The sequence below is a fragment of the Peromyscus eremicus genome, chromosome 13 (genome assembly GCF_949786415.1).
Source record: "Peromyscus eremicus chromosome 13, PerEre_H2_v1, whole genome shotgun sequence".
Taxonomy (NCBI): domain Eukaryota; kingdom Metazoa; phylum Chordata; class Mammalia; order Rodentia; family Cricetidae; genus Peromyscus; species Peromyscus eremicus.
Genome location: NC_081429.1, coordinates 6287325 through 6311080, shown reverse-complemented (window position 1 = coordinate 6311080; position 23756 = coordinate 6287325). Strand labels below are relative to the sequence as shown.

At 46.8% G+C, this 23756-nt stretch overlaps 1 protein-coding gene across 1 annotated transcript in view; it reads left to right on the top strand.

Annotated features, from left to right (window-relative positions):
* The window catches only part of Asb18 (ankyrin repeat and SOCS box containing 18), a 60081-nt gene that overhangs the window by 13745 nt on the left and 22580 nt on the right, over positions 1–23756 (top strand). The window contains exons 2-3 of the mRNA XM_059278553.1: positions 7918–8040; positions 10930–11197. Coding sequence (XP_059134536.1) covers positions 7918–8040; positions 10930–11197 — 391 coding nt within the window. The remainder of the gene's footprint in view (positions 1–7917; positions 8041–10929; positions 11198–23756) is intronic.

Below are 23756 nucleotides of genomic sequence, written 5' to 3'. Positions count from 1 at the left end.
TCCCCAGGACAGTTGCAAAGAGAACGTTGCCTCCTTGGGCATGGAATGCTCTGTGACAGGCTCCCCAGCACTAGCCCTACGCTCTATAAACGTCCTGACAGAGTTGTTGCCATGTGGTCCTGCACGAGGAGTATTTGGTGGCTCTGCCTTGCGTTCAGCCATAGTGGCAGCTCACATTCAAGGGCACCTTTGCATCCTGGGTTCCAAAAAGCCCTTGTGGGCTGTCTGCACCAACGGTGCTTGACCTTTAGCTGAGATCGTGTCCGTGATGGGGCTAGACCTTGCTGCTTTATATTGCCTATGCTGGGCTGTGTAGCACATCAGGGAAAATAAGTTACAGGGGTGGTTTGCGCCCACCTCCACCCCCACCCCACGCGCCCGTATTTTGTTCCTCTGCACGATGGAAATGAGATTTCTTAATAATGTGAAATTGGTACAGATAATTTAAGTCATTATTAATAGATACACTTGATCTGAGGAAGTAAATGTTTTAATGTTTTGTTAAATGAGGTGTGCTGTATTCACATTGTCATTCAGAGAAAAGGTTAAGACACTTTAACATTCCTCATATTAATGTCTGCGCAACTAACGCGGGTAGCTGTGTCTTGGAAGTAAAAAATGGAGCTTTGCGCACCTGCCAGGCTTCCCGTTCAAAACAATAATGATAAAAAGTAAATGCAGAGTGTGGGATGGAGGAAGGTGGCCTTCAGAAACTGCCAGAGAGACTAGGATGAGAAGGGGGTTGAGAGAAGCCAGTGACCCAGCATGCACCTGTGGGATTGTTGGAAGAGACACCATCAGCCTGGGTTCCAAAGGAATCTAGAAGGTGGCAGTATTAGTTTTCTGTTTCTGTGATAAAATGCCATGACCAGAAGAAACTTTATTTGAGGTGTATATATAACAAGAGGGTTATATCCATAATGACGGCGAGGGTGTGGCTACAGGTCACGGGAGCAGGAAGCCGAGAGATCACCGCTCGACTCCCCATGAGACGCAGAGAAGGCGCACTTGAAGTGGGGGGAGGCTACAAACTCTCCAAACCTACTCCCAGTGACATACCTCCTCCAGTAAGGATCCATGACCTGAAGGTTCCAGAACCTCCCCAAACATCACCAACGGGGAACCAATGTTGAAATACCTGAGCCTGTGGGGGCATTTCTCATTCAGACCACCACACTGGCCACTTACATATGCATATGCAAAGATTCTGAAGAGTCCATGTGACTGTGACTTCTTGCCCCTTCAACTTTTCACTTCTGTGGACACATGGCCCCAGCAGGCAACCAGATACGTTCCAACTGGTTCTACCTGGAGAGCATGGGGAAGTGGCAGCCATGTCCTGCTTCAGGAGCCCTTCCCCTTGGCTGGGTCGCACAGAAAATTGCTGCCAAAGAGAAAGAGGCCAGCCCTGTCCTCAAGCCACCAGCCTAACATCCAGACCTGGCTGGACTGTCCCACCAAGTCCCAAGAGTATGAACATTTCGATGCTGTTTGGGAGAAAAAGATGACCTTCTGTCAGCTCCAATACAGGAAATCAAGACCCTGGCACCCCATGAAGACAAGAATCACGGCTCAGACTCCACCACGGGTGCAGCCCGTTCTCAGTTCTCATCGCGGGATAGGATTCACCTTCATCCCCCTGGATCCAGAGGCAAAGAAAAAATCTCTCTCATCAGCTGTCTCCGTGACAAGATAGTTAGGAAAGATGAATTTGTGTCCCCCTGTGGACAAAGCATCGCGCTTATTATTTAAATCTCCAAATAATCTCTCTGCAATATGATATTCAAATCCAGTTACCACCTGGCTCAAGGGGGGAGAAGTGGCTCCTCATTCCGCACTCAGACAGAAGCTGGGCATCCTCTCCTGCCTTGATTTCTCCCTTCCTTCTCCTCCATTTATTCATGCTCTGCCATTCCGTTTGTTTAGAGCCCTGCACTGTTTACCACACAAACAAGGCTTGCATGTCAAAGTGGCGCCATTTGTTAGTTCGTCTGAAGAAACAAAATGATGATATCTGCCGACTTGGGGCAGATTAAATTCATTAGCAATTCTCTTTCCAGGAGAGAACAGCCTTCAGAAGAATTTGCAGGTAGGACCAGCTCCTTGGTCAGAACATCTGTGGAACCTCACTGCAAGAAAAGAGGTTTTACCGGGCAGTGGTAGCGCACGCCTTTAATCCCAGCACTCGGGAGGCAGAGCCAGGCTGATCTCTGTGAGTTCAAGGCCAGCCTGGTCTAGAGAGCGAGATCCAGGACAGGCAGAGCTACACAGAGAAACCCTGTCTCGAAAAACCAAAAAGGGGAGGGGGAGAAAAAGAAAAAGAAAAGAGAAAAGAAAAAGAAAGAAAAGAGAGGTTTTAATGGCGACACCCAAGACAGGAAGAGGAACTGGAGAGAAAGGTCTGCTAAGGCTGTGTGAGGTATGAAAATCCACTCCCATCTTCAATGTAACTGCTAATGTTGATAAATGGTAAATTAGTAATCTAACTGGGAAACAAGACACTAGCCAAGAAAAATCAGACCAACTGTGAGCCAATGTGGAGGCAGAACCAGATGCGTGCAACCTTCAAAACAGAGATCAAAGGAGACCCCAGGCAGCAAAGCACAGTTGCTTGGGGACTCCAGGAAGGACTCAGGGTTCTGAAAGCCCAAGTAAGTGAACCTGAACTGACCCTTCACTGACACAAGTCACCCTTCTGTACAGACATGCTTTGATGGTTTAAAATAACTCCGAATAACTTGCTACATTTGTGTCACCTAAATTTGGGTGCAAACATCAGTATGCCCTTGGCACCAACTGCCTCTGAGCTGGACAACAAGAAAAAAGTCTCTGGAGCCGTAAACAGAAGGATTCAAAGCTGTGAGTAGCAGTCTGAAACCCTGGATTCACAAGAAACAGGGGTTTGTAACACTGACTCCGCCCACTGCTCTGGCCTGCTGAGGTCATTCGGAACCTGAGGGCATCTCTGAGGCTCCCGTTTCCCCTCGTATATTCATATTCATACAAATCACCCATCAGTGGACATGCAGGGCAGACCTTAAGGCAGCATTTTACAGTGTCCCCAGCTCCCTTCTGGAGCACGGTCTCAACCTGACCGCAGATAGAAACACTCAGAGTTCCCAGTGGTCCCGATGCCCAGGTCGCAACCCAGCACAGTACAAGAGAGTCTTCAGGCTGGGGTCTTGTCATCCCTGGCTTTTCTAGCTCCTCAGGGGATCCCATTTTGCAACCAAAGTATTAGACACTGCTCTGAGGCATTGTGCATGGTCCTGCTCCACTGTGACTCACTCGTTCAGATTTTCTTTTCCAAAGAACCACAGTTTTTCATCTTCTCTGAAGTCTTCAGGATACCACCCATCTCGGGTTGAAGCACACACACCTCTTACCTCACCCCACTGTATAGTAACAAACAATTGCATCCAAAGCCACACTTTGTCCTGCTCACCTTGATAGACTCCCACTGACCCCCAGATCTACAGGTGACACTCGTTTTTGAAACATCCGCAGACCATCTTTCCTAATCCCGTGGAGGCTTTTCCAGACAGACCTAGCGTGATGTTCTCTCGTCTAAGGAATCTCAATTTGTTCTGCATTTGAAAAGTAAAACTAAAGACTCCAGTCCTTCTGTTTGGCCATAGTTCCTCAGGTTTAGACATTTTTTCAGCAACTTATCCACAAATTCACATTTAAAACAAGTTTGGTTTCCATGTGGACTAGGCTTGAAGAAGAAAGCAAAGCCTGAGTCGATTCTTGGGGCTGTGCATTGACTTTGACTGAGTTGAAAGGGGTGAGGACGAGAGGAAGAGGAGGGGGATGAAGGGATAGGAAAGAGAGGGGTTGGGCAAAGAGCATGTGGGAACACTTGGCTAGGTGTACATGGGCAGTGTCACTTAGAGGCAGAAGCAGGTAAGGAGCCCAACTTGGAGCACTGTGTCAGAAAGGAGTGTGGCTCTCACCCATGGGACTTCCCACCGCTGGTGGCCAGGAAGACTAAATGGCTCTTGTTAGGGTCTTCCAGACAGGTTTTTTTTTTTTTTCTGTGTGATCCTTGCAGATGGGATTTTCATCTTGAACCTCTGAAACCTTACAACATACCCCAAAAACATAATGTTTGGTGAATGACTAAAGGAAAATAACGGTTGGTTTATTTATTTAATGTAATAGTCAACAATGTTTCTATTCTTGTTCTGGAAAAAGAAAAGCCAGCTCTCTGCCCGGTTCGTGAGGTCATCTTCATGTCCCACTTGCAAAGGCGGCACTGCCTGCCAGGAGTTATTTTTAAAGTTCTACTCCCTAGCTACCGAATTCCAGCTCAGACATCGAGTGAACTGGCTAAAACACACAGGAAGCTAAATTTAGTTTAGAGCACAGCCCATTTCATCCTGAGATCCCCCTCCAGCCCTCTTAAAAACATCCAATGGCAGATTACAACGGCTTGGAAAACATCCTCCAGTGTAAAGTGAGGGGCACGCTCAAGTTGCCCCATATTCCAGCTGCGCTGGAGCGCTCTAGAAGTGGATCTGATGACCATCCATTTCAGGAGAATAAGACGGTGCGGCGCCTGCATTCGGAACTGGAAACACTTAAGGTTGCTGCTGGAATGAGCAAGGGGGCTGTAGCTCATGGCCAAGCCCCTCCAGCCACACTAGCTCTCATCAGTGACCCCTCTGGCGCTCTGCACAGCCAGCAACCCTTATCTACCTGTGTGAAGGCATCCCCGGTGGACGGACAGACAGCCATTCCCTATATCTAGTATATCCTGAGATCCTCCTCTGTGGAGCAACTAAGTCCAAGCATCGCAGGCAGGCTCCAGCCTTTGGGTCAGCCTGTGCACGCCCACCTGTGCCTGTGACTCGGGTCTGTACCAAGAGTAAAGATGGGTATATTGTCTTTCTTGTCACTGTGACAAAATATTCATGAAAAGCAACCTAGCAAAGGAAGGGTCTATTTGGGTTCAAAGTTTGAAGGCAAGGTCTACATCGCAGGGAAGGTGTGATGGTAAAAATCACTCTAGCTGTGGCTGCAGGAGCATGGGGCTGGCAGCTGCTCGTACCTTGTCCACAACCAGAAAGCAGAGAGAGATGAACACTGATGCTTAGCTCCCTTCCTCCTTTCCACTCAGTCCAGGACTCCAGCCGATGAGATGGTGCTGCTCGCACTGAAGGGGGGGGGAGGTCTTTCCACCTCGGTTAAACCCTTTGGGAAATGCCCTGTAGGCACGCCCAGAGGTTTGTATCTGTGGTGGTCCTAAATTTAGTCCAGTTAACAATGAAAATTAACTATCACAGCTCCATCCCTCATCAGCTCGACACCCAAATATGTCATTTTAAATCATCATATTCTGCCTAAAGCTTCATTTTTATCTCATGATGCAAAGTGCATTGAGTTTGTTTCCAAACGTCTCCACAGTCTTTAATGGTCCAAATACTGTTCGCATGTCCAGAGCCAGCAGCTGGCTCAGGGGATAAAGCACTTGCCACACAAGTGCAAGAACATTAGTTCAGATCCCCAGATGCCCATGAAAAGCCAGGCAGGCGTGAGGGCTGCATGCAACCTTGGTACTAAGAAAGCAGAGATGGGGGGTGGGGATAGCCTGGGCAAGCTGGCTACCTAGCAAGCTCAGGATTCAGAGACACAGCCTCAATAAATAAAATGGAGAACTACCATTAACTTCAGGCCTCTACATGCAAGTGCAATCTACAAGTATGCACGGGGGGGGGGGGGGGGGATGAAGGAAGGGAGGGAGGGAAGGAGGGAGAGAAGGAGGGAGGGGGAGAGAGGGAGGGAGAAAGAAAGGAAGAAGGAAAGAAAACTCAAAGTCTCATCTGAGATTCAAGGCAAACTCCTTTTTTCTTTCTTATTTATTTCTTATGGCTGTGTTTGTGTGTGAGGAAGTATGTGGAGCTCAGAGGACAGCTCTGTGGAGTTGGTTCTCTCCTTCACCTTTATGTGGGTTCCAGGGATCGGACTTTGGTTGATAGGCTTGTGGAACAGGTGTTTATCTGCTGAGCCATCTCGATGGCCCTCAAGACAAGTTCTTAACTATGAGCTTCTGTAAAATATAAAAGCAAGTCACATACTCCAATCTCCAACAGCACAGAGTAAACACCCCCAGTCCAAAAGGGAGGGAGGCAGTCACAGCGATGAAAGACTGGACCAAAGCAGAACCAAACACCAAGTCCTGTAAGACAGGACAAACACTGAGTCCCGTGGCTAAATATCTGCTGTCTGAGCTCCAGTCCCGCTCTCCAGCTCTGCAGTCTGCAGCACACATCGATTCCCCTGGGCCAGCTCTACCCTGTGTCTGAAATGCTCCTCAGTGGGCATCCAATGATCCCAGCATCACCGATGTCCTGAGGTCTCCAAGGAAACTCAGGCTTCACCGTCACAGTATTGGACAATGGCTTCCCATGACCTCCTTGCGGAGAATCTAACCCTGCCACACATCACATGACCTTGGCTGCTTTCTGGAACCCCCTCACTCTTGCAACTTTCCGGACCTCAGAACCAGCGCCATGTGGACTACACTACAAAGTTTTGCTGTCGGCTTGAGGTATAGCCTGGCTGTCTTGAAACACAGTCTTAATGGCCTGTTGTCATTCCTCAGAAGCCGTCTACCTTTAGTGGAGACAGATCTCGTGTTAGTCTGGAAATCTCACTAATTAATTAGGCTAAGCTGGCTGGCCAGGGAGTCCCAGGGATCCACCCATCTGTGCTCCCCCAGTCCTGGGAATATGAGCTTACATGACTGCACCCGACTTCTTTTTTACATGGGTTCTGGGTATTGAACTCAAGTCCTTTGCTTGGAAAGCAGGCGCTTTACTGATTGTGCCATCTCCGAAGCACCTTGAAACTGTCAAACATTGGTCCATGTAGAAACCACTGTTTAGGACCTGAGCGCTATACACACTGGGAGCAAAGGGTTGACCGCTTTGGGCTTCAGTCTCCCTCAAGCGACTCACAGGAGCCATCACATCCTTCCTTCAGCACCAAACCAAGTTCCAGCCACAGGACCCTCCCTGCAAAGCAGCTGCTAGAAGTTGGACTGGAGTTCTGAGCAGATCCCACTGTCAGCCCTCGGATCTGGGCAGTGTGGACTGCTGGACAGGGAGCAGGTTCTGCAACACCAAGATAATGGGCTCTGATCACAGCTTGACCACGTCATTGAGCAGTCCTGGCCCTGCCTCTTGCTCTCCAAGCCTCTTATCCCAAGTGGATGCCACAGTCCTTAAGCAGCAGTAGCCATGCATGCAGGGCCCCCTGTGTCTTTCCTCTTAAGACCCTTACTTATCGTTTCTAAATATGATGGGTTGTTTTAATCTGAGAGAATATTATTTGTCTGCTAAGTGTTTTGGCCACTGAGGTCATATTTACAAACTAGTCACTTAAGCTGTACGAATAAGTATCATCAATGTTGTGTAAGGCTGGGGTCACCTGACTAAACAGTGAATAAGAGAAATGCTGCGTCTGTCCGTCAGGATAAATACATGTGGCCAGTGTCTGTCTTTGACTCAACGTGTGCAGAGCAGCGCCAAGATGGGCAGAAGCATTTTTTTTTTCCTTTGGGGTTAACATCTATACAATTACAGGGAGGGAGAGAACTCAGTGACATCTCGGTGGTCACATGACCCCAGTCATATCAAGTAACCATTATCACATCAGAACCCACAGGAGTTATAAATACACCGCCATGGAGCTCCAACCGGAGGACAATTGAGTAATGACAATGGAAATAGCCCACTCTCCGTAAGGCCTTCTTCCTCTGCTAAAGAACCCATCCTGAAATCAGTTGTTCTGCAATGGAGAGGCAACCAGACCCAGCTGGAAGAAAACTGCAGATCTTCCAGAAGATGAACAGAGAGCCTCGGGGCAGAGCTGGGACTCCCGAGCTTGAGTTCCATGCTGCATTGGTCACAGGAGACCTGGACAATATTCTATCCCTCATGAACCAGTTCTTCCAGGATGCCAACGTGGTGTTTGAGATCACTACTGGAGAGATGGAGTGGCAGGTGACATCCTTGGCCACTTTTGGGCTCTCAGGTACCCTGCTTCTGCTAAAGCTCAGTTGTGCGTCTTTAAGCTTTGACTAACACTCTGGGGACGTGTGCATCCTGTGTGAAGGCTGAGTCCACAGACTGCCTGTCAGGAGCGCGTAACCAAGGGAGCTCTGTAAACAAACCTGGTCTGGCGGGTGACGGGCTCTGAAAAGGAAAATGATGAGTGAGAAGCACCCATCCAGTGATGTTGGATGTGTCTCTTGCCTTGAAAGCAAAGCCTTGGATTAGCTGTTGATCTTGGCAGCTGAGGGAGCCACAGAAGACTAGACAGACCTCTGACATGAAGCTCTGTGTGAGGTCCTTCTGTGAGTCACTGAACACCACTGGAACTCATCAGTGCAAGTGACATCCTAAAACCCAAACAGCTTCAACAGAGGGAAGAACACTAGGAACCAAGACCCTCCTCTTGGAACCTAGGGAAGCCTGAAAACAAAGAAAGGGGAAGTAAATCCATAGACCCTTGTGTTGTGTGTCAGGGCGCAGGCGGGCCACTCAGATGTGGCTGCTACGTGCTCAGCCATCCAGATGTACTCAGGCTTTGGGGCTGGTAGGCTGCACTAGGCACCCACCTGCCATGAGCTGCTGTGTTGAAATCCACCACAGCTCTGGCAGACGGTGGGAATCCAATGTCCCAAGTCCTAACCCGGGAGCTCTAGCAGGCTATGCATGTGGAAAGGTAATTCTTTACCAGCACACTTCTGTTTATACCTCTCATGAGAGGGAGAACTGAACCTCAAACACTGCCCAAGAGCTATGCAGTCCTAGCCTGGACTGTACCACCTCCTAGTGGGATCTTTCTGGGCTTCCCTCCTTCAACTGCCTCAGACGAAGAATGTCAGCTGCTTAAATGCTAAGCTATGTTTATTTTTCAAATCACATGCTACCAACCCCTAGCAAGTCACCCTCCCCGGCCCCATCTTTTTCATGTTGCCAAAATCTAAAATTTAGTTCCTTTTCTCCCCTGTAGTCTTTTGACTCCATTATTCCACACCTTTCTAGAACTCACATCTTCAGGGCAGGACACTGGAATGTGCTGACATCAGAGCACCATGGGAATGCCAGTCCAGTTAGTCAGCCCTGACTCAGTGAGGACCAGGAAAGCAGGGGCTCGGGGATATTTACATTCCCTGATGGTTTGCCCAGCACCTGACTCCCCAGAGCAGAAACAGCCCCTGGGAACACTGATTTCTTGAGACAGAGTCTCTCAACTAGGCTAGGCTGTCAGATCAGTGTGCCCGAATGTCTTCTGGTCTCCAGCTCCCCATGGACCACCATACCCAGATTTTGTATGTAGGTTCTGGAGATCAAACTCAAGTCCTTGTATTTTCAGAGCAAGCGCTTTACCAACCTCATCATCTCTCAGGCCCAGAAGTTTAGGTTTTCTTGTTAGTGTGAAGGAATCTTATCAGTACAGCCCAGGACCTAGGGAGTCTTGGCTCATCAGGGTGGGTGTACAGAACTGTGGGGGTTGGGGGAGGCAGCAGAGTAGGCTAGGAACTTAGAAGGCTCTGGAAAAGTGAGCAGACTCTGTATTTGGGGGAACACACCAAAGCAGGAGTTGAAGGTGTGGTCCCTGAGGAAGACGGGGTCCGCTCTCCTCAAGGAAGACCCACCCCATCCCTGTAATCAGACTGTTTTCCCTAGAAAAGTGAGCCCAACCCCAGGCGCGCGCGCAAATGTGCGTGCGCACACACACACACACACACACACACACACAATCCCTGGGTCTCTGACTACTGTCATGCCACACCAGTGAGGACAGTCAGTCCCTCCCCACTTTCCACACTGAGCAAACAGCAAGCTCAAGGCTGGGCCTTGGGGACAAGCAGCAGGCTGGGACTCTCTGCCACATGCAGGTAGATAATTAATGAGTGTGGGCTTTCAAAACAGCCCAGCATGTGTCCCAGGAAGGAGATGGCCTCAGAAAGGGTCTCCTGGACAGCTCATTACAGGCACCTTATCGATGCATCATTACAGAAAGCCGTCCTGCCATGTGAGTGTCTGTCCCTTGATGGTATTCACAGGGGACACCTCCCCGTCCCACAGGTGCTCCTGGCTACTAACAACCTTGCCCTGGCTTTCTGAGAGCAGAGAAGTGTTCAGAGAAGCCAAACACACAGTGTGTGCTCATTCATCCATAGAGAAGGAACAGCCCTACACACACACACACACACACACACACACACACACACACACCAGAATCGTGTGGACTTTGGACAGCCACATGAAAGCAACCTTCCATGGCAGCCACTTCTATGAACACTCAACCTTTTGTTTTTCAGAGGTCTTTTCTTCAGCAAACCTTGGTGATGGGGTTTGTTTTGTATGTTTGTTTCCTTTTAATGATGAAGGGGTAGGTGGCAGAAGGTTAGATTCTGGAAAATTCCACAGGCCACTCCTCTCTCAAGCTACCCCCAACCCAGAGCCTAGAAGAGATGCCTTCTGCACTGGGATTACATACATACATACATACATACATACATACATACATACATACATACATACATACATACATCCTATCTCATCTCATCCTTCCTCCTGGACCAGCTTTTAACTCTAAATTTTACCAGATTTCCAGTTGCCCCACATCTGGGAAATCCCCCTTATCTCGCAGTAATCTCAATCGTAGCCCTCCCCAGTCTCTTCTCTTCTTCCTCCATGGATCCTGTCTTGCACTCCGTGTGTCTCTCTGCTCTCTGTCTGGAGTATGCATCTCTAACTCTACTCTCAGGTGACTCACGCCCAAGCCCATCTGGGTACTTAACCTCTAAGAAGTAGTTTCACCCGTCAACTTTAGCAAATTGCGCCCCCGCCCAACCAGTCCGTCCATCTACCTCAGCCTTACATCAAGTCCCCTCCCTTCTCCTCCCAGGCCTCTGGACCCTGGAGTACAAGCGGGAGCTCACCACACCGCTGTGCATCGCTGCAGCCCACGGCCACGTGTTCTGCGTGCGACACCTTCTCAGTCACAGCGCTGATCCGGATGCCAGGCCCGGAGGTCGTGGTGCCCTACACGAGGCCTGCCTCGGGGGCCATACCGCCTGCACCCAGCTGTTGCTGCAGCACGGGGCAGACCCAGATCTGCTCAGCGCCGAGGGCCTGGCACCCCTGCATCTGTGCCGCACACCCGCCTCTCTGGGGTAAGCCGAGCCCTGCACTGCTGACTGGTCTCAGGACCCAGATTTTTTTTTGGGGGGGGGGGGGGCGGGTCTCAGGCCTAGACCCAAGTCTGGCCTTTGGTCACGTGTTCCTGGGCCGGGGTCCATACTTGCTTCTTTCCCAGGCCCCTGACTAGGTTAGGGACCCTGACCCCACTTCCCAGGCTGGGTACCACTCTATCCCTAGACCCCATGCTGGAGATTTTCTGAATCTGGTCCCCTAGGCCAGGATCTATGTGCCCTAGTCCCCAAACCTGGGATTGTGACTCTAGCCCCATGTCTGTCCCTAAGCTCCAAGCCGAGGACCCTAAGCCTGCTCCCCACATCAGAGACCCTGACCCTGGTCCCCAGGCTTGGGATTCTGAACCTAATTCCCAGGCCAATGAGCCTGACTCACAGCCCCAGGCTGGGATCTTTAGGGCCCAGGTTGGGATAGTCCCCAGGCCATGAACCCCGCCCCACCGGCCGCTGGACCGTCCTCGACCCCGCCCCTCCGGCGCGGCCCCGGGCGGGTTAATTAGCGCTTGATTGCGAGCGCGCGGGGCGCCACGCCGCGGTAATGAGCCTCTGATCACGGCCTGCAGACGCGGCGCTGAAGAATGCTAAAAGGCCACTGGCGGGGTTGGAAGCTGAAAAATTAGGGTTTTTAATGATAATTTTATGCAGAATAATTGTCACAGTGTGACATAAATGGTTAGCTCCTCGGGCAGGGGCTTCCGAGGCCCGCAAGGACTCCACTCGCCCGGGTTGCGCTGCCTGGGGTCGGGGAGAAGCAAAGCCCGCCCCCATCCCCCACCCGCGACCTTGGTGCTGCTGTTGGGATTTCCTGCCTGTGCTGTGTCGTCCCAACATTTCTTTTCGAATATTCTAGTCCCTGCTCTTGCGTTATAATTGCTTGGCGGTTTTCTCTGTAGTGGCGATAACATAAAATCACTCCATTTCGCACTTGGATCTTGCTGGGGTCCGCTGCTCCCCACCTGCCCAAAGTTACTGGGTTCTTCTGCCCCTAGAGGCGCCCCGCGCAGCAAGCAGGCAAAGACGTTAGGCGCTGGGTTCAGAGTAGGAGATGCTAGGGGCCCAAAGCCTTGTGAAGGACATCAGGAAGTTGCACAATTTCTAAAGTTTCATATTCTAGCTTCTCTCCCTCAACATACTTCTTCTGGGATACATCCATGTTGTTGTGGGTATCCCATAGTTCATTCCCTTTTCATGCTAAGTAGTATTTCACGGTGTGGATGTACCACAGTGTGTTTTATCCATTCCTAACTGAAATATATTTGAACTGGAGCATGTAGTTCAGGTTAAGGCACTTCACTGGCATTTGTGAGGCTCTGTGAATTCACACAGTTGTGATTGTGAGTTCAGTCCCTAGTTACTGCAAAATGATGATGATGATGATGATGATGATGATGATGATGATGATGAAAGATGTTTAATTGTTTCCAGTTTGGGGCTGTTGCAAATCAAATATCCCTGAGCTTTTGTGTCCTTTTATAAGCTTTTATTACTTTTGGGTAAACCTAGGGTTGCAATAGCTAGACTGTCTGATGAGTTAACAAAGATAACTTTAAGATTACTACCACAGTGGTATGCCAAGTTAGACCATTTACATTCCCTTCAGCAACACGGGCATTTGAGTTGCAGGCAGGCAGACTTGGGGAAGGAAAGGCACCATGGCTTCAGTTCGCATTTCCCCGATTATATCATTTCCCAATTATATTGGACTTATTCACAGATACTTAACCCATACTTATCTGCCATCCGTATTTCTTCTCAGGTGAGCTATCTGTTCGGATCCTTTGTCCAGATGTTCAGTTCAGATATTTTCATGTTAAAGATCTCTTTATATATTGAGGGTACAAGGCCCTCGTCACACCTGATTGACAAGCACCAGCTCCCAACCTCTACCTTATTTATCTTCTCTTGATGTCCGTGAAGAATAGGTCTTCATTTCGATAAAGTTCAGTTTGTCAATTTAACTCTTTTAGGATATGTGTTGGGCTATTTTATCTAAAACTTCTCTGCCTGACCCAAGCCCACGAAGGTTTTCTACGTTCTCATCTACAAACTTAAGTCTTACAGTCCTACATTAAAATCTGGATTCATCTTGCCCAGACTGCAATCACCTCGAGTCATAACTTCAAGGCCTAAGTAACCCCGATACTGTGTCCTGCAGTTTCTCAGGAAACTCAATAGACAAAAGCAGGCTAATGGTGGGAGAGGCTCTGCACTTGGAACCTGGCTGCAGGAGTGTGCCTGGATCTTAGATATCAGCCCAAGATAAGTTAGATCCATCCCCACTGCCGTGGACTCACAATGGTCCTGTGTCTGATCTAAATCTCGGGGAGCCAAACGGCCATCTTGCTGCCTCTGAGGTCACAGTTCACTCCACAGGTCCCCCAACAATTGTGTACAGATGCAAAGAAGCCTGTCCTCCCCTCCCCCATCTCCTTTCTTCTGTCTCAAGCACCGTGGGACCTGCTGTCATATGCCAAGACTGAGCTGATCCAGAAAAATCTGACCCATTTTGAGTTCATGTCTGAATATGTTGTGAGCGGTGATCAAAGTGACTGGTGTGTGTGTGTGTGTGTGTGTGTGTGTGTGTGTGTGTGTGTGTGTTTGTGTCTTTGCTTTTGCATGTGGATATCCAACTATTCCAGCAAGTGTTCCTCTGGATTCTTTTCCTCAGCATATTTACTCTGAGGCACACCCATATCGTTGTTGTGTACAGCCCAGAGATCATTCTTTTTTCATGCTGAGTAGTATTCGATAGTATGAAATACTACTTAGAAGGGTCCTTGTAGATTGTCTTTTTTTAATTCTTAGGTTGTTGTGAGTTTGTATTATATGTGGACATTGAGTTTTCTTAAATTTTTTATATGTATGGAAATGATCATATGACCTTGCTTTGTCTCTTAACATTGATTTTCAGATGTTACAGTAACCTTGCATTCTTGTGTTTATTAACTACACTCACTGATTATTGTATGCAGATAGATAGATAGATAGATAAGATAGATAGATAGATAAATGGATAGATGGAAAATGGATGGATCGATGGATAGATAGATAATATACAGATGATAGATAGAGAGATAGAGAGATAGATAAAGAGAGAGATAATAGGTGGACGCATGGATGGGTGGATAGATAGTTAGATGGATAGATAGATGATAATTGGTTTTCATTTGCTATATTTTTAATGTCTATACTTATACTCATAAGAGACATTAGTCTATGGTTACCTTACACCATCTTTGACTGATGTGAACATCAGTGATACAATCTCTGTAATGAACTGACAAGCAGTCCCTCCACCTCCCTCTTCTGTTTTCTTGATCTTAAATTGTCTCAGGTGTTTGATGAAGTTCACCACCAAAGCTATGTGGATGTGGTGTTTTCTTGGCAAGAGGTTTCTAACTGTGAACTCCCGTTCTCTCCTAAGTAGAAGCAGGTTGTTTCTCTTAAAGCAAGCTTTCACAGAGATTTGTCTCTTTCAGCGAAGTTGTCTAATTTGTTGACAGGAAGTTGATGCTTATTATCTTTTACAGGCTATAAATTCTGTTACATTACCTCTGTCATTCATGATATTAGGGTGTCTACATAATATTATTTGTATGTATATGAGTGGGTTATATTTACATATTTAGAACAAATATTCTCTCTCTCTTTCTCTCTCTCTGTATGTGTATAAAATGATAATTAAAGAAAAAGAGATCATGAATTTAAGTTTGAGAGAGAGTGTGTCAGTGGATACATAAGAGGGATTGGAGGGAAGAAAGGGAAGGGAGAAATTATATAATTGCATTTTAATTTCAAAAAATTTTAAAAATGAAAAAGAAATAATTTAAAACAGCTACTGTCTGGTTTTGTCTTTACTAGTGTTAGCATTTTACATCTCATGAGTTCTATTACTACTGTGTAACAAATTAGCACAAACAGACTTCAAACACATTTAAAGGCTGGAGAGAGGGCTCAGCATTTAAGAACACTGACTGCTCTTGCAGAGAAATCTCATTCAGTTCCCAGAACCCACATGGTGGCTCATAACTATCTTTAATTTCAGTTCCAGAGGACCCAATGCCCTCTTCTTACCTCCATGGGCACCAGGCATAAATGTGGTACACAGACAAGCATGCAGATATTCACATGTACATATAAAATTGAAATTAACTTTTTGAAAATGCATTTATTACCTCATAATTTCTAAGGGTCAGGAGTTTGGCCACTGTTTTGTCTGGTTTTCTTCTTCCAGACCTCTCAAAAGACTGCACTGTAGACAACATGAAGGCCTATGGTCTCATCTGAAAGGCCAACTAGAGAAAAACCTGTGGCGAACCCATGAGGGTTACTGGTAGAATTCAGTTCCTTAAGGACTGCTGGGTTGGACGGTCTCCATTCCTCACTGGCTGTGGATGAATTCAGTTCCTTGCTGTTTTCAGTCCATTCTTGCTGCTACAACAAAATATCTTAGGTTACACAGTTGACAAATCATACATATTTATTTCCCCCATTTCTGAGGCTGAGAAGTCCAAGATCAAGGCACCAGCAGATGCAGCTCTAGAGAGGTCTCAGTCTGCTTCCGGCAGGCAGCGTTGAACTGCATATTCCCATGGCAGAAGAGGCAGAAGAGCTGGAAGCAGTGAACTCACTTCCCTCCAGGCCTTTTATAAGCACCACTTCCGCCTGTGACCACAGAGACCTCAGACCTAACCACTCCCTAATGTCCATCCATTTCCTCTTAGCACTTTCCCATTGAGAACTGACTTTCAGGGTGAATCTTGGAGACACAGACACATCCAACCCATAACCTTTGCTACGATAACCTTTCTGGTGTGACAACTTGTTTCATCAGCGTATGCAAGTTGAGAAGACAATGGAGCCTGCTGGCAAAGGCAGAAGTCACAATTTTCTTGACCTACTGGCAGATAAAAAAAAAAAATCTCCTGTATCTTTTTTTAATAGACTATTTGTTAGAAGCAGGACAAAAGTCCCATCCATGGTCAGAAGAGAGGATAAAGGAAATATTAAGATAGATGTTGACTGCCTGCTGAACCAGCCTTTCAACTTTAACTGTTTGTTTGTTTGTTTGTTTGATGACAGAGCCTCACATATCCTGGCTGGCCACAGAATCATTACGTATCCAAGAATAACTTTGAACTTCTGATTCTTTTGCCTCCATCTCCCAAGTGCTGAGCTAATGTACATACGCCACCATACCCAGCTTATGAAGTTTTGTTTTTGTTTCAGCTTTGTTTTTGAGACAGGGTCTCTCTATGTAACCCTGGCTGTCCTGGAACTCACTTTATAGACCAGGCTGGGCTTGAACTCCTTGATCTGCCTGCCTCTGCTTCTGCTGGTATTAAAGGCTGAATTTTTAACTTTATGTTTTAAGTGGGTGTCTTACAAGCAGGTTACAACTGAATCTTGTATTCTTTTACTCAGTCCCACAAGCCTCTGCCTTTTAATTTGGTGTTTGGCTCATTTGCATTGCATTTAATGTAATTTTTGGTCTACTTAAGCTCAAATTAAATCTTAAATCTACTCTTTGTTCTCTGTATCTTCTTCTTCTGTCTTCTCTACTGACAATTTTTCCTTTTATCTCCATTTTGGCATACCATAATAAATATGATTGGGGTTGTGTTATTGCAGTGATTCCGTTTGGGTTTTACCCTGTACATTTTTACCTTATTTTGGTCTGACCTCAAGCAATAATAATCCATACTATAAAAATCATATGACAGTATAAAACCATTTATCTCTTCTTGTCCTCTGTGCTATGGGTATTGTACACTTTACTTATACATTCAAGTCCCACAGTGTATTGCTATTATTTTTTAACAGTCAATTGTAGCTAGAGTTTTCCTACCTGGCCCACAGTCAGGACAAATCTCTGTCACCCGCCAGTCCCACAGCTGCTCAGACCCAACCAAGTAAACACAGAGACTTATATTGCTTACAAACTGTATGGTCATGGCAGGCTTCTTGCTAACTGTTCTTATAGCTTAAATTAATCTATTTTTATAAATCTATACCTTGCCACATGGCTCATGGCTTACCAGCATCTTCACATGCTGCTTGTCATGGCAGTGGCTGGCAGTGTCTCCCTCTGCCTTCCTGTTCTCTCAATTCTCCTCTCTGTTAGTCCCGCCTATACTTCCTGCCTGGCCACTGGCCAATCAGTGTTTTATTTATTGACCAATCAGAGCAATTTGACATACACACCATCCCACAGCAGTCAATTATCTACTAAACATGTTGAAATAATACAAAACAAGATTCTACTTTACTTATGTAGGTACTTTTTCTTTTCATTGCTCTGTGGAAATTCAAGACTTCATCTATTATCATTTTCCTTCTGCTCCAAGGATTTTCTTCAGTGGTTCTTGCACTGAGAGTCTGCTGCTGGTGAACGCTCTCAGTGTTTGCTATTTGAAAACAGTTATTTCTTTTGAATGTTTGAAAGGCATCTCTGCTGGTAAGGAACTCTGGGCCAACAACCTGGTCTTTCTTCTTTCCCATCCTCTCCCATTCTTCCATCTTCCTCCTTCTCTTCCTCTTCTGCTCTTCCTTCTACCTGCACATTAGATGCACAGATCCACTGTCTTATAACCTGCATTTCTTCAGTAAGAAATCTGCTATCCTCCCTGTCCAGACTTAGGAATTTCTGTTTATGTCCCACTTTAAGCAATTGATAATATGTACTTACCAAATTGAGAAATGTGTTGACAGTTATGACTTCATATGTCTAGTAGACCTTCCATCACTATGACAAACATCTGACATAAACAACTTATGGAATGAAGGATTCATTTGGGCTCATGGCATCAAAGGCTTTGATCCACAGTCACCTGACTCCGTTGCTTTGGGCCTGAGGTGAGACAGGCCCTCATGACAACAGGAGCATGGTAGACAAGGCTACTCACCTCATTGGAGGCAGGATGGATGCCTCTACGTTCCTCTCTTGGTTCCACCCACTCCTTCATCTTAAGTCCACACTTACCAAGTGGTTCTACCCACATCCACAGCAGGTCTTCCCATCAGTTGTATAATTGCTATATTTATTTTATGGAGATTGAAATACTATTTCTATTTCATTTGAGGTTTTATTGTTTCTTCCCTTACTCTATACATTTGTTAGTCATTTGTGACTTTTTGTTCGCTGGAATGTTCTTTGTTGAGAACAAAATTCCAAAGTATAGCAAATTCCAGTAAAAATATAACCCAGGCTGGAGAGATGGCTCAGTGGTTAAGAGCACTGGCTGTTCTTCCAGAGGTCCTGAGTTCAATTCCCAGCAACCATATGGTGGCTTCCAACCATCTGTAATGAGATCTGGCACCCTCTTCTGGCATGCAGGCAGAACACTGTATACATAATAAATAAATCTTTTAAAAAAAAAAAAGGAAAAGAAAAAGATAATCCGTTCAATGATATTCCATGTATAGTATTTACAAAACCCGTACCTCTAAGGGCACACATATATTATTTATTTGTGTCTTATTCAGAATTAAAGTTAGACAACTTGAATGCAGCATGGTACTAGATTAGATCCTGACACAGAACATGCGTATGAAGTGGGAGAGCCAAAATCAATCACCATTTTTATTACCATTAGTTCATCACCAATGTTAGTTTCCTAATGGAGACACATGTCCCATACTACCACAAGATCTTAACTTGAGGGAGAGCTAGATAAAGGCAATCTCTGAGCTCTTTGCCAATGCTCCTGTGAATCTGAAATGAGTATTAAATTAAAAGGTGGTTTCTTTTATACTTTATTTTATAATATTTTACTAAGAATTGAGAATGCAGGACCTACTCAGAGCAGAAAGGACTGTGAGCCCTGAGAGCAGCCCGTGTGATAAGCCAGCAGTTTGCATTTAGATCACAAGACCCTGAGACCTGGCGCCAGCCAGTAGCATTGCTCAGTTTTGGCACTGGACAGGAACTAGCTTCCTGGCTCCAGCTGGTTTTTAAGTGCCCTGCAGCTCTAGGGCATTGTTTCATAAGAGCTCTGAACACGTCTCAGGACAGGATGATGTTAGTTAAAATCCCTTTTCCTCTGCCATCCTCTTGCTTCTTTTGGATCATTTTCTCTGATGTTTCTGTGTGTGGACCTTTCCCTTTGACTGCTTAATCTGGGAGTCTTGTATCATTTAAATCCTTGGCATGGCTGTCGGGGAGGCAGTTGAAGTTAAATGATGACTAAACCAGAAATTCAGGCAGAAGGATGAAACAGCTGACTTAGAACCCCTCCAACGTCGATGGTCATGCTGAAAACAGGCGGATTCCATCACACACCTCTACAACAGTGTAGCCCACTCCCTCGGAGGATAAAACGTTAATAGATGTCAGGAAGGATGTGAGGGTGCAACCAGACTGTTATACTCCAAAAAGTCCTCCTAAAGGCAGGACTCTGAGGAGGTCTGGCTTCAGGGAGTATAAACATTGTCACTTTGACAAGAAAGAACTACTTTCTCCGGGATCTTTTATACATAGTCAATTTTAGGTCATCCTTAATGTTTTTTTACCTCACAGTAGCGAGAAGGTCGCTGACCCACATCCAGAGCCATTTCATTCCCTCGCTCTTCTAACAATGGTCCCCATACCAAGGGACCCGGCTCTGCCCCCACCCCCTTTCAGTCAGCAATTCTCCATGGGCACAGGACTTGAAAACCTTTGAGTCTCTGAGTTCTTGGGATTTAAAAAAAAAGTTATCTGTGCTTCCTTCCAACCTGCAAGCTTCAGAATTTGGAATTTCAGCACACGAAAAGGGATATGAGACCTTTAATCTAGTGGCTGTTTGAAGAGACTTTTTTTTTTTCCAAAAAAGAAAAATCCCAGTAAAGTCGCTCTGTTCCCCACCTTGCAGGCTGCATGGCAGCCTCGCCCTGTTTATTATCAGAGTCCCCCTCCCCCGACCCTATCCACCCTTTTCTTTCTAGCAATTAAAACCATAGATGACTTCTAGAGTCGTGATTCTTGTTCCTGGCTGTCCCCGTCTTGATTGAAACAAAGTCAAGATGACTTGCTTCCCCCGTGATATGTATTAATAAGAAGCACAGGGGCTCACTTTTTGTTCAACGTGTGTCAGTTCAACTAAGTGAAAGATAATTCATAAGTCAGAATTGGACCTGTGGAAGCAGCTGATTGAGGTGGGGGGTGGGGGGGCAGACATCACTGAAGGAAATCATTAGGCAATTCTGCTCCAGTTCCAGCCTGGCAGGTGGGACTATCTGAGTGGAGGGAAAAGGCATGCAGGCATTCCTCGGTATCCATGCAGAGTTGGTGCCAGGACATCTGTGGGTACCCAGAATCTGAGGATGCTGAAGTCTGCTATATGAAACAGTCTCAAATTTAAACGGAAACCACACACACACACCCTCCAGTATATTTTAAATCACCTCCAGATCCTTAGAATGCCTAACACAATGTAAGTGCTGCATAAACCCTCAGCGTGCTGAAATGTTTAGTAACAATGGCTAGGGGGATCTGCACATGCTCAGGATAGATGCAATTTTTATCCAAATATTTGCAGTCCACAGTTGCTTCAGTCTGGGACTCTGGGACCTACACATATGGAAAAGCCACTCTACTCTTTCTCTGAAGCAAATACTAAACAAGCCAAGCTGCTCTGCTCAGGATTTCAGTGGGGACGATGGTTCAGACTCCCAACTCCAACACCAGCAGCCTCCCTCCCCACCTAGCAGCAGAAGTCTCGCCCACAGTTGGAGTGCACTGATACATAATCCAGCGAGCGGCCCGCTCCCCTGTCCGTCACGTAGGAAGTCTCAGTTGACATAAATTTAAGGCATCTTAAGGAATATTCAAGAGAGCAGACTCAGGACGTCCCACTTGGTGGCTTGCTGTTTGGAGAACTCTATCATTCCTGAGTACTTGCAAGTGTTTTATTCCCTAGAACCTTCTTGGCTCTGACAGACATGGCCATCCCCAGTCTAAAGATGAGGAAACTGAAACCGAGAGGGGGCTGGTGCTGAGTCAGTGTGTGACACGCAGGACACTGACAAAGCCAGGACCCCAAGACGAGCAGCTTTGTGGGGGCAATGCTGCAAGATCACCTCTCCTTTGTGAGCCCTTTGAATCCCGCCTGTGTCCCAAAGAAGTTCCACTCACGGCCATGATTAATATCCAATCATGTTCCACCACCGGCTCAGCCTGCGCTTCCCCTTGAGGCCATCACAGACAGGTGTCCTCAGCCTTCTGCTTCTCCCTGTATTCCTTTATTTTCTGTTGCTCTGATAAAATGCTGACCAAAACCAACTTGAGAAGGAACGGGGTTCCTTGGCTTAAAGATCACAGTGTCACTGAAGGAAGTCAGGGCAGGAACTCAAGGCAGGAACCAAGAGGCAGGAACTGATGCAGAGACCATGGAGGAACTTACTGGCTTTCTCTCATAGCTTGCTCAGCCTGCTTTCTTTTTCTTTTTTTTTTTAAAGATTTATTTATTTATTATGCATACAGCATGTATGACTGCAGGCCAGAAGAACTCAGGACCTCTGGAAGAGCAGTCAGTGCTCCTAACCTTTGAGCCATCTCTCCAGCCCCAGCCTGCTTTCTTGTACGACCCAGGCACCAGGTTGACACTGTCCAAGGTGGTCTGCCCCCCCCCCCCACATCAATGATTAAATAAGAAAATGTCCCCATAGGTTTGCCCGCAGGCCAATCTGATGGAGGCATTTTTCCTAGTTGAGATCTTCCTTCCCAGATGCCTCACTCTAGTTGGTGTTGAGTTGGCAAAACTAAGCAGTGCATTCCCAGGCAGCATCTTATTACCTAGAAACCAAATCAAAGCTCTTACCTCAGGACCAAAGCCTTGGGAGACACTTCATAAAAGACATTAAGCGTCACTGGTTGTCAAGGAAACACAAATTAAAACCACAATGAAACAGTCTCCATTTCACTCTGATTACAATTCAAAACGAACAAAACCCTGACCATGGCAAATGTTGGTGAGAAAGTAGAGTGACTAGAACTTGCCTACACAGCTTTTTGGTGTGAAATTTTGTGTGAAATGACACAATTTCTTTGGAAAACTTCCATTTTCTTATAACATTAAATATGGACCCACCTGTTACCGTTTCCCAGGCTCTAGGTCAGGAAAATGTGGACTCATGTCTGCAGGAAGATGTTTACAAAAATGGCTGTGGCAGTTCTATTCAGAACAATCAGGAAGTCAAGACACACAAACATCTGTGAAGACTAGCAGACGATGACGGCATTTAAAATGTGGTCTATATTGAGTGCAATTGAACAGGACTCCATAGTGAAAACAAGAGCAGTTTACTCTGTGCGCAAAGGGATGGAGGGGCAAAGACCGGCGCAAAGCCGTGACAGATTCTCAGAAAGACAAAAATTAGACGATGTGAGAGGAACCAGGATGGCAGCCCCCTGTGGCAGCAATAGCTGAGTGACAGGAAGAGGCTGTCCTTGGGAACTGGAGGTGATGTGCATCGCTTCGAGGCAGGGGTTAGTGAAGGGGATTCTTCTGTCAGAGGCAGCTCAGGTGCAGTCACAGGCTCTGTGTGTCTCCCCGCCTGTGACTTACACCTCAGAACTCCTCAATCTCCTTCCGTTATCAGTTTCTCCACACCCCTGCCTTTGTTCTCACCTCTGATGCCTTTGGCTCTCGCTCCATCCAGCGTATTGGGATCAGAGGAGGCGCAAAAGAGAGGGGGAAGAGAGAGAAAATTGCTGTTCATCTCTTTTGGAAGAAAGGACACTAAAGAAGTTTCTAGAAGGTTGGATGTTAGCTGGTGGGCCATGTGTGATAAAAAGCAGCCAATTTTTGAAATTTTCTTTCCACTTAATTATGCCTCCATTTGCCACGGCATGGGGGTCCGTGTGTAATCTAGAGACAGTTGGCCCCCAAATATCACCATCCACGGCAACCATCCAACACCAGAAAAACGCAGCAGCAGCCATTGCCCCAAGGGAGACCATGATTCTACAAATGGCCGAGCAGGTACTTCCTGCTTCCTCTGCCTTGAGGCTCTGTCTACTGACACTGGCCTTCTCTACCGGGAACCCCTGTGCATCCCCAGAGGAAGGGGGAGGAAGGGAAATGAAAAGGTGGGTAGTCAGTCCCAAAGAAGACTGTTGGCAGAAGGTCCAGAGGAATGAGGTAGAACAGCTCTCCCATTAGTCTGGGGGTGTGGCATCCTGACCCTCAGGCCAGCTGGCTGGGGAATCAGTCAGTGGGAGGCAACTTTCCTCTAATCACTTCATCGGAAGACATAGCTGCATTACCAGTTGGAGATAGCTTCTTGGCCAGGGATGGGGGGTCATATCCACTTCTCAGTGCTGGGAGCCCATCTGGCCTGGACCTGTGCAGACTCTCCGCATGCTGCCACCGTCCGTGAGTCAGTATGTGTGTCCGTCCTGCTGCATCTGGAAGGCACTATTTCTTTGGTACCATCTATCCCTGGGCTCTTACAATTGTTCTGCCTCCTCGTCCACCAAGTTCCCTGAGCCCTGAAGGGAGAGGCTTGGTGGAGACATTCCATTTAGGAATTAGTTAGT